The 10708-nt window shown below is 42.2% G+C and overlaps 1 protein-coding gene across 1 annotated transcript in view; it reads right to left on the reverse strand.

Annotated features, from left to right (window-relative positions):
• The window catches only part of PSMF1 (proteasome inhibitor subunit 1), a 45532-nt gene that overhangs the window by 10609 nt on the left and 24215 nt on the right, over window positions 1–10708 (reverse strand). The window contains exon 4 of the mRNA XM_019645683.1: window positions 5238–5423. Within this exon, the coding sequence (XP_019501228.1) occupies window positions 5238–5423 (186 nt within the window). The remainder of the gene's footprint in view (window positions 1–5237; window positions 5424–10708) is intronic.

Below are 10708 nucleotides of genomic sequence, written 5' to 3' on the forward strand. Positions count from 1 at the left end.
AAAAAAAAAAAAAAAAGAATCGTTCTTTTCCCCATGAAGACACAGCTCAGGCAGCACCTCCTCCAAAAAGCCTTTCCCAGGGTACCCACGAAGGATCTCTGTGCTAACCTCTGTAAATGGCAGCTATCACTTTTATTTACTGCCCTCTCACATCAGAGGGAGAGCGTGTACCTCAAGAGTAGGAGCCCAGCCCTAGGGATCCCTAACCCACAGAAAAACATTTGATGAATAGAGAACTCATAAAAAATGTCTAAGGCATAGGTCCAGGTGATGGAGATACAAACAGGTGAAAAGGTGGGGCAAAGGGGATTCACACTTGAGAAAAGCCAATAATCTTGGGATTAGACAAAAAATAACTGAGTGGCAGTATTGTCAAGGGTAGGGTGAACCCCAGGGCTAGGGGGCCAGGGGTTTTGGCCAATGAAAAGAGCACAAAGGGCAGGATGGGGCAGGGCTGGCTGTGCCTGCTGCAGCGGGCCTACGACTGGCTGAGGCCATTCCCAGCCTCTCTCATCTTCTGGGCCTAGAGCAATACCCACATCGTCCCCAAGCCTTTCTCAGCCCAAAGACCCAGAGCCTTCACGTAGTAAAGGCTCCTGAACTGAGGCCCACAGCACTCACTTGGTAATTCTTCACCTTGATAGGGAGTATTGTATCCTGCCCCTTCCCCCAGCGGAGAAGCCTGCCCTGGGCTCTGCAACCCACTCACCACCCCCACCCCCCCCGACGCCACCCACACCCGGCTCTCACCACACTGCCTATCCTTCCAGGGCTCTGCACAGGACACGCCTTCAGGCTGCAGCACCCTTTCTACCCTACTCTTTGCTTGCTAACACCTCCTGCTTAGGTCAGTCCCTTCTTGGGAAAGCCTTCCCTGAACACCAAGTGTGGTTCAGGTTCCTCTTTCTATGAGCTCCCAAGTGCCTGCTGTTCATCCCCCATGAGATGAGATGAGAGGAGGAGACAGGACGGCATCACTGGCCTTTGTAAAGCAACCGGGGCTAGATCTAGGGTGCCACACATAGTGAGCTCAACAAATACCAGAGACTTAAGAACCTAAGTGGCTCCTCAGCACCTACATTTTGAATTATTTTTTATTTTGAAATAATAACCCATGAATGTATGGATTATTTCTGGACTCACAATTCTATTCCCTTGCTTTATGTCTACCCTTCTGCCAGTACCATGCTGTCTTGATTACTGTAGCTTTGTAATAAGTTTTGAAACTGAGAAGTGTGAGTCCTCCAATTTTTTTTTTTCAAGATCTTTTCCTTTTTCAACCAGCTATTCTGATTCCCTTGCATTTCCATATGAATTTTAAGATCAGCTTGCCAATTTCTAAAAAAAATAAAACAAAACCCCAGAAACAGACATAAAAAACTCTGGATTTTGAATGGGATTACATTGAATGTGTAGATCAATTTGGGGAGTACTGATTTTAAATCTTCCTATCCATGAACACAGGATGTTTTTCCATTATTAAGATTTCTTTCAACAATGTTTTATAGTACTCAGTATACAAGTCTTGCACTTCTTTTGTTAAATTTATTCTTAAGTATTTCATTCTTTTAGGGGTTACTGTAATTGGAATTTCCTTAATTTCATTTCCAGATTGTTCACTGCCGATATACAGAAATACAACTGATTTTTGTTTATTGATCTTGTATCCTCTCATGTCACTCAATTCATTTATTAGTTCTAATTTATTCAAAAGTTTTTTAATTCCTTAGGATAGTCTATATAAAAGATCCCATGTCTTATCAATAGAGATTGCTTTACTTCTTATTTTCTAATCTATACACCTTTTATTTCTTTTTCTTGAGTGATCGCCCTAGCTAGAATCTCAAGTACCATGTTGTATAAAAGCCGCAGGAGCAGATATCCTTGCTTGTTCATGATCTTAGGGCAAAGCCCTCCATCTCTCTCTATTATGTGAGATGTTAGCTGTGGTCTTTTTGCAGATGCTCTTTATTGGGTTGAGAGCATTTCCTTCTATTGTTGAATGCTTTTATCATGAAAGGGTGTTGGATTTTGCAAATGCTTTTTTCCATGTCTATTTGAAATGAGCATGTGTTTTTTTTTATCCATTGTTCTATTAATATGATGTATTACACTGACTTATTTTCAGATGTTAAACTAACCATTCCTGGAATAAATTTCATTTGGTCATGGTGTATAATCCTTTTTATGTGTTGCTGGATTTGTTTTGCTAGTATTTTTTGTTGAGGACTCTTACATCTATAGTCATAAGGGATACTGGTTTGCAGTTTCTTGTGACGCCTTTGATTTTGTTATCAGGGTAATACTGGCCTCACAGAATGAGTTGGGAAGTGTCCCTTCCTCTTCTATTTCTTGAAAGAGTTTGTGAAGGATTAGTATTAATAAAACACTCATTATTAAAGACATTTTCAAATGGTCCAAAAAACAGTAAAAATAGTAATGTTATGAACGCCCATGCATCCTTCCACTCAGTTTCAATAATTATCAATATTCTACTATTCTTATTTCATCTATACTCACTTCCCAATGTCTGATTCTTCTGGGGGGGGGAGTGGGGGTGAAATTATTTTAAAGCAAATCCCAGACATGTCATTTCACCCTTAAAAGACTACCTATATATATAAATATATCTTTAACAGACTTTTAAAAAAAACATAACCAAAATTTAATTGTTTCACCTAACAAAATTAACAGTAATTCCTAATGATATCTAATACCTGGCCCATGCTCAAATTTCCCCAAATGTTTACAAATGATACTTCGAATTAGTTTGACTCAAGATCTAAACAAAGTCCAACAGTGTATTTCGTTGATACACTCTTAATAACAGCCCCTTTCCCCCTTTTCTCCCCATGCCATTCATTTATTTGATGAAAAAAAACAAGTTACTTATTGTGTAAAAATTTTTCATGCTCCATTTTTAGTTGGAACACATGTATTCTCCTATGTCTGTTTAACTGGTTCTCCTATCTCTCATGCTTCTTTTCAACTGGGAATTCCATCTAGATTCAAACTGCTGTAAACTTATTAGAAGACACTTGATGTCTGGCTGTCCCACTTTCAGTGTTAAGATTGATCTATGGGATCAGGTGCTACCAGCCTGATCCATCTATTATAAAGTTCCCCATCAACATTTTACTTAATGGTTTTAGCAACCACTGACAATTTGTGCCCAGGTATATGGTTTCAGGAGAAGTTGCAACATGGTACTTTTCTGATTCTTTCAGTTCCTTCAAGGCTAGGATTATTTTACCTTTACAATGACAGACTCCAGGTCTACGATTCCCAAATTAGTATGGCACAGCCTCCAGGTGCCATTGTGAAAGCTCTGGGGACGTTTTTGCTTGTCACGGTGTCTGGAAAGTCCTCGTGGCATTTATAGGCAGAGACCAGATGCTGCGTGCTCTACAATTCACAGCCGAGTTCCACATAATGAAGAATGACCTGTGTCTCACACAGCTTTCTCAAGTCTTGTTAGGCACCCATGGAGATGTAAAGCCTACATAAATTACCTGAGTCCAAGACACTTTTTTTTTTTTTTAGCTGAGCCATCCTGCCACCTGTTGGCAGCTCAGCGGCAGCTCAGCTCAGGCTGGGCATCGAACCACTAGTTGCTCAGAGCTCGCACTCTTGAGCGAGCTCTTAACCAACTGAGCCACTTGGCCGGCCCCAAGACCACTTTTATATGAACAGAAAGTATTTTTTATACTGTTTTAATACAAATTTTTCCAAGAATATAACTATGATGTAATTGAAGAAACACTGTCCACCTACTATTTTGTTTGCCATTCTCTTAAGGGCTGTTCACCATTGGGGCTCGTTAACAGCAACACAGTTTGTATATTTATTTCAGCTGCTGATACAACACATTTCTAGGTGCCAACTTTTGTAACTGTCGAATTCAAGGTAATTCTACATACAATTGCAAATGTCTATGGTTTCCAGTGAAATCTTGCTCAGGCATCTACACAGTGAAACACACATTATCTTATTCTTCTCTTTTTACTTTTCACTTATATCATAGTTAGGATTTTATACTGATACGTTTTGAAACTATACTTTCTGTAAGTAAGATCATCTAAGAATTCCATTTTGAGAAAGTAAAGGAGATTTCACAGAATTTATTTTGAAATGGGTAGTGAGTCTGAGAGAGCTGAGGATTATCTACTTAAGGTCTAAAAATCCCCTCCAACTTGACTGCTGTCCAGGGCGGATTCTTAAATCTTGCCACCATATTCTGGGGACATCATAGCCAGAGCACTGTGCTGGGTGTGAGGACACCCGGACCCCAGCCCTGCTGTCTCTTTATTGGTGGCCCATGACCTTAGGCAGGTCTGTTCCTGTCTGTAAAATAAGGTTAGTTCAGACAAGCTGTTCCAACCTTTCAACCACTTTTTATTATTATCCACTCTCCCCACAGGACCCAGTATTTCTAAGATGATCGTTTATTACTTATTATAACAATCAATTTCCGATTTTTTTTAACTAACCAAAGGTACATAATTGCAAAACAGAAGAAAATAACAATGGCAGTTAACACTGAGTGCTTATGATGGCCCCACAGGGAACCCTCCCCCCAGCTCTGCCAACCCCGCCATTACTACCACCACACTGTGGACTCCCAAATTGGGAAGTGCTGTCTCAGCCAGAGACTAAGGTCTCCCTGGTCCTTGTCTCCTCCCTTAGAGCAGAAGTCTCCAGCCCTAAATGCTGGCATCCTTGTCTGCAAAGATCTTGGACATCACTTATTTGTACCCCATGCTGTTTTAGAAAAGTTCTGAATTTGTCAAAAGAGGTCAGGGGACTACAATGAAATGAAATGAAACAGGCAAGACACTAGGACTACATGCTCTCCGGGAAAGTACCTCTGCATCTTTGCATTTTCCCAACAAGCCTGGGCCAAGGCCCTGCACAGACAAAGGGCTCTGGGATGAATAACTGAATCACCTGGGCGGTGACCCAGGAGTACCGCACACGAGCCCCACGGGCACTGGCCCTTGGGCTAAGAGGCTCTCTGTGACCTCTAGGAAGGGGGCAGGTAGTCTTCAGATGCTGGGTAGTTAGGGTGACTAGTAGCAGTAAAAAAACTCACTGCTCTACTTATGTCTCCGTGTTCTATCTCCACACACCAAGACGGACAATTCCATTGAAGACACACGGGGGCCAGAGAGGGGGTCAAGTAACAGGCTGGAATCCTTCTGCAGAGGCACGGGCTGCCCACCAGAGACTGTACTCACCAGGGAGGCTGCCGGCTGGTGTGTGGGTGCGGTGGGTGAATCCGGAGTGGGTCCACCTCTCTGGCAGTGGCAGGGGGAAACTCCCGGTGGGGACTGTTTACACTAGCCTTGTCCCAGTGCTCATGGATAGGTGTGATGATTCCAGACACAATACGAGACCGCAGTTCCTCACTGTTCTTGTAGGTCCTGCAGGAAGTAGACGAGGTGTCAACTGCTTGTTGCTGGCTGCACACAGTATTTTGGAGGTAGCGGCGGCGGCGGCCCTGACAGCTCTTGGCATTGCCCTTGGACCGTTTGTAGGGGTGGGAACGGGTTGCCCGGCGGGCTTGGGTGAGGGGGGCAACAGCCTGGCGGCGTCTCCGAGACTTGGGCCTAAGCTTCTTAGGCATCTGAGTTGCCCCTCCTCATTTACCACCCCATTAGAAAGAGGTGAGGATGTAGGGGCACAGGGCCTGGACTGGATACTCCTCTGTAGTGCCCCATCCCACCCCACCCTCAATTGTGTGCTCATCATGTGTCATAGGAAGGGTCAGGAAGGCAAAGTCTCCAAGGGGACGATGAACTAGGTTCCTGCTCCAGGTAGGAAGGGCTCTGGGGCTCAGGGTCCAGTTCTGTCACTAACTCGGGGGTCCTCGGAAGGCTGCTCTAGGCTTCTTTTCTCTGCCTGAGAGAGGCAAGCAATGTGCGCTATAGCTGCGGTGTGAAGGCAGACGGAGGTAATGGAGCAGGCAGGACTCGAGAGTTCCTAAAATTCTGGTGTTTTAAAATGAGCTCTATCCTGGGTCGAAAAGCAAACCCTGCAAATGTAAAAGAACTAAAATCATACAGAATATGTTCTCTGACCATATGGAGTCATACTCAACATCATCACAGAAAGGAAGTCTCTGAATATGTGAAAATTAAGCAACACAAGTCTACATAATCCATGAATCAAAGAGGAAGTCTTGGGGGGAAAAAAAAGCGGTGAATAGAATAAAAAGGCAACATATTAAAATATGTGGGATACAGCTAAAGCAGTGCTGAGAGAAACTTTATAACACTAATAGCTTACATTGGAAAAGAGGATAGACATCAAGAATCAAAATTCTGACCTAAGAACCATGAAAAAGAAGAACAAGTTAAACTCAAAACAAGCAGAAGTAAGGAAATAATAAGGAACAGAAATCAATTAAACAGAAAACAAAAATAATAGAGAAAATTAATAAAACAAAAAACTGGTTCTCCCAAAAAATGAATAAAGTTGATAAACTTCTAACAAGACTGGTGAACATAAAATGAGGAAGACACAAATCACCAGCGTCAAGCATGAAATGAGATATCACAACAGATCTGCTGCCATCGAAAGGATACGAGACTAAGAAAGACTTATTCAACAACTCAGACCAATTCTTCAAACCACAAACTAACAACTCAGCCAAATGAAACAGATAATCTGAATAGTCTATTAAAGTAACTAAATTCATAATTAAGCAGCCCAAAAAATAAATCTCCAAATCCAGATGATTTTAGTGGAGAATCCTACCAAACACTTAAAGAAGTCACATCAATTTACAGTCACTTCCAGAAAATACAAGAGAGAACATTTCCCCAATTCATTTTATGAGGCCAGTATTAACCTGATATCAAAACCAGACAAAGAGAGTACCAAAAAAGAAAACTACAGACCAAGTATTTCCTATGAACTTGGATGCAGAAATGCTCACCAAAATATTAACAAATCGAATTTAAAAATACATAAAAAATATTATATACCACAGGATTTACTGTAGGTATGTAAGGCTGGTTCAAGATTCACAAATCCCTACCATATCAATAAGCTAAGAAAAATCATATGATCATATCAACTAATGCAGAAAAAAGCATTTAACAAAATCTACCACAATAAATCCATTCATGATAAAAACTCTCAACAAACGAGGAATAGAGGGGAACTTCCTCAGCTTGATAAACAGCATCTACAAAAACCCTACAGCTAACTGTATACTTTATTAATGACAGCCTGAATACTTTGTCTCTAAGACTGGGAACAAGGCAAGGATGCTCTCTCTCACCACTCTTAGCATAATGCTGGAAGTTCCAGGCACTTCAATACCGCAAGAAAAAGCATCCAGATTAGAAAACAAGGAATAAAACTGCTTCTATTTGTAGATGACACGATAATCTACTTTGACATTCTCAAGGAATCTATGAAAAAACTCAAAAAATACTGTGAGTTCACCAAGTGTTCTGTATACAGGACAGGACACACAAAATAAATTGCATTTCTATATACTAACGATGAACATGTGAAAATCAAAACTAACAACAGAACATCATTTATAATCACCTCTGCCCACCAAAATAAAAACATGTTCAGATTCCATATGCTTAAAATTACAAAATGATAAATCAAATAAGACCTAAATGAATGGAGACATTCCATTTTCACAGAAGTGTCAAGTTTCTCCATTATAGGTTTAATGCAATTCCTATCAAAATCCTAGCAAGGTTTTTTTAAATAGACATAGACAAGCTTATTCTAAAGTTCATACAGGAAGGCACGGACCCTAGAAGAGCTAGGCCTATCTTGACGAAGAAGAAGTGAATGGAGGAATCATTCTACTCAATATTAAGGTCTACTATGTGTTTACAATAATCATTACTATGTGATGCTGGCTGAGGGATAGACACAAAGATCAATGGAAAAAAATAGAGAACACAAAAACAGACACACCCAAGTACAGACAACTGATTTTTGACAACGCAGCAAAAGCAATTCAATAAAAGAAGAGCTACTTTAATAAGTCAATCCTAAAGAACACCGTGCTTGAAGAAAGGGTTTCATGGTTAGAAAGTGTTAATACCTGTAATAGCTTGCAAGCGCTAAGGGCCTATGGTCTATACACCCCTACAAAGAACAGGTTTCTACTTAGAACACAGAACTTCAGGGACCTTGCTGCTTCCCTGACCAAGTTGGGTGGAGGGGTAAGTAAATCTAATTCCTCTTTCCTTCCAATCAGATGAGCTGTGTGTGATACGGTTGGAAGGCCGCTGATCTCTCTATGTAAGATGTTTACCTGCAGAACTCAGGTATGATTCAGAAACTACTTAGTATTAAAAGAGAAGTTTTCACACAATTTCTAAGTCTTTGCAGAACTGCCATTTTGGTAGGAGCAAAAGACAGCTTGTCATCCTGTCTAATGTAGAAGGGGCATGGCGGAAAGGTACAGGTTTGTTCTCCGTAGCAAATCAGTTTGCTCACTGAGGGTCACAAATTCCTACCTAAAACAGACAAGGGATGCCATGGGGACCTACCAAGGAGGGGCCCGTGGAGGAGGGGGACTAGAAGCGGGCAGCTAGCTCAGTGCTGCTGGCAGAGGAGGGAGGGAGGGAGGGAAGGCCTTATGATCAGGAGGCAGAGCCATGCCCCAGCTCTCAGAGTCTCAGTTTCCATGGAGATGATTCCTACTGATCAGATTTTTCTCCCTTTGCATATTTACCGAGAGCTTGGGCCCAGCACTAAGCACTGTGCTGACATATCATTTCATTCTCAGAACAACATGCTGAGGCAGTACTATTGTGGCCCTCATTTCACAGCAATCAAAAAACAAAACAAAGTAAAACACTCACACACATAAAACCCTAACACCAACTGTATTTAAAAAAATAAATGGAAACATTATCTCCGTTTCTCTCTCAGTACTGCTGAGGGAACTAAATGCTCTAATGAGCATGAACACCTTAATACAGGCCTGGGTTCTTCCACAAGTTTTGTCCATTTCTCTCCCAGTGGGATTCCAAGATGAAGAAGTCAAGCGACACAACACTCCAAATGTCCTTCCCTTTCCTCCTCAGGGGTGTGGTGGGGTCATGGTGTGGGCGGCACCCGAAAAGAGCAGCTTGGCCAAGGCCAGGCCTGGCCTCCTTAACTCCTTCATTCCTGTCTACTGTATGCAAAGCAGACCCCCACGCCCTGCCCTCAAGGAGATCACAGGCTAGTAGGGAAGACCAACTCTCAGACGTTAATCACAAAATACCCATTTACTAAATGCTTAAAAGGCTGTTCCAAACATTAAACATGGGGGTGTCGGGCAGGGGAGGCTTCTCTGAGGAGCTGACGTTTCAATGGGAACTGAGAGAACGGGAGCTGGCTGTGTGACGTGGGTGGGGAGCGCACTTGGGCGGAGAACTCTGAGCAGGAGGAGCACTGCACCATGGCTGAGACACAGGCGCCAGGGCGGCAGTGGCCCAGGATGGGGTGGGAGGGCTTGGGCACTAGGCTCTAGGCATGACCAAGGATTTTGTTTTTATCCTCCGAGAAATAAAAATTCATTGAAGAGCTTGGGGGTTTTTCTGGATTAAATTTTTTTTTTTTTTTTACTGTACCAATGTAACCAGCTTTAAATGCACAGCTCAGTAGTATTTAAATACATTCACACCATTGTGCGCCATCACCACCGTCCGTCTCCAGAGCTTTTCATCTTGCCAAACTGAAATTCTGTACCTTTTAAACAATAACGCCCCATTTCCCTTCCCCCCAGCCCCTGGCAACCACCATTCTACTGTCTGACTCTGTGAATCTGGTTACTCTAGGTCCCTCACATAAATGAAATCATACAGTATTTGTCCTTTCGTGTGGCTCTTTCCCATAGCATAGTGTCTTTGATTTTCATCTATGTTGTAGCATGTCAGAAATTCCTTCCTGACAGCTGACTAGCATTCCATTGTAGGTAGAAACCACATTTTGTTCAGGCAATCATCTGTCCTAGGTATTCATGGACACCTATGTTACTTCTACCTTTTGGCAACTGTGAATAATGCGTCTACGAACGTGAGTGTACAAATATCTCTTTAAGACCTTGCTTTCAATTCTACTGGATATATGCCCAGAAGTGGAATTGCTGAATCATATGGTAATTTAATTTTCTATAGTGGCTGCACCATTTAGTGTATAAGGGTTCCAATTCCCCCACATTCTCACCAATACTTGTTATTTTCTGTTTTTCTTTTTTTTGATAGTGGCCATCCTAGTATGTGTGAGGTGGTATCGCTGAAGGATTCCCAGCAAGGGTTTGAACCATGATCTGATCTGTTTTAAAAGGGCTGGTCTGACTGCTATATGGGAAATCGACTGGAGGAGGGGAAGTTGGGGTCTCCTCACATAGAGGCTGCATGCGAGAAGGGAGGGACGAACAAGGGTGGTATGGAGGTAGGTGGTTTGGAAGTCTGACAGGGGGGGAGCGGGTCCAAACGGTTATTGCTGATTAGACACAATTAAATGCAACAGGGTTTCTAGGCAGTTCTGATGACTGAATGTACAGCGATGCCAGGCTTCCTCCAAAGCCCGGAGCAAGTCAATGAGGATGGAAAAGAAGTACCTAAATGGAATAAAGTGGAAATAAATGGGCCTAACTATACATCAAACAGATGATTTCATGACACTGATGGAAAAACAAGCATTACTCTAAGTATCTTCTGAACAAAACACTCTG

Source organism: Hipposideros armiger, unplaced genomic scaffold, assembly GCF_001890085.2.
Source record: "Hipposideros armiger isolate ML-2016 unplaced genomic scaffold, ASM189008v1 scaffold_94, whole genome shotgun sequence".
NCBI lineage: Eukaryota > Metazoa > Chordata > Mammalia > Chiroptera > Hipposideridae > Hipposideros > Hipposideros armiger.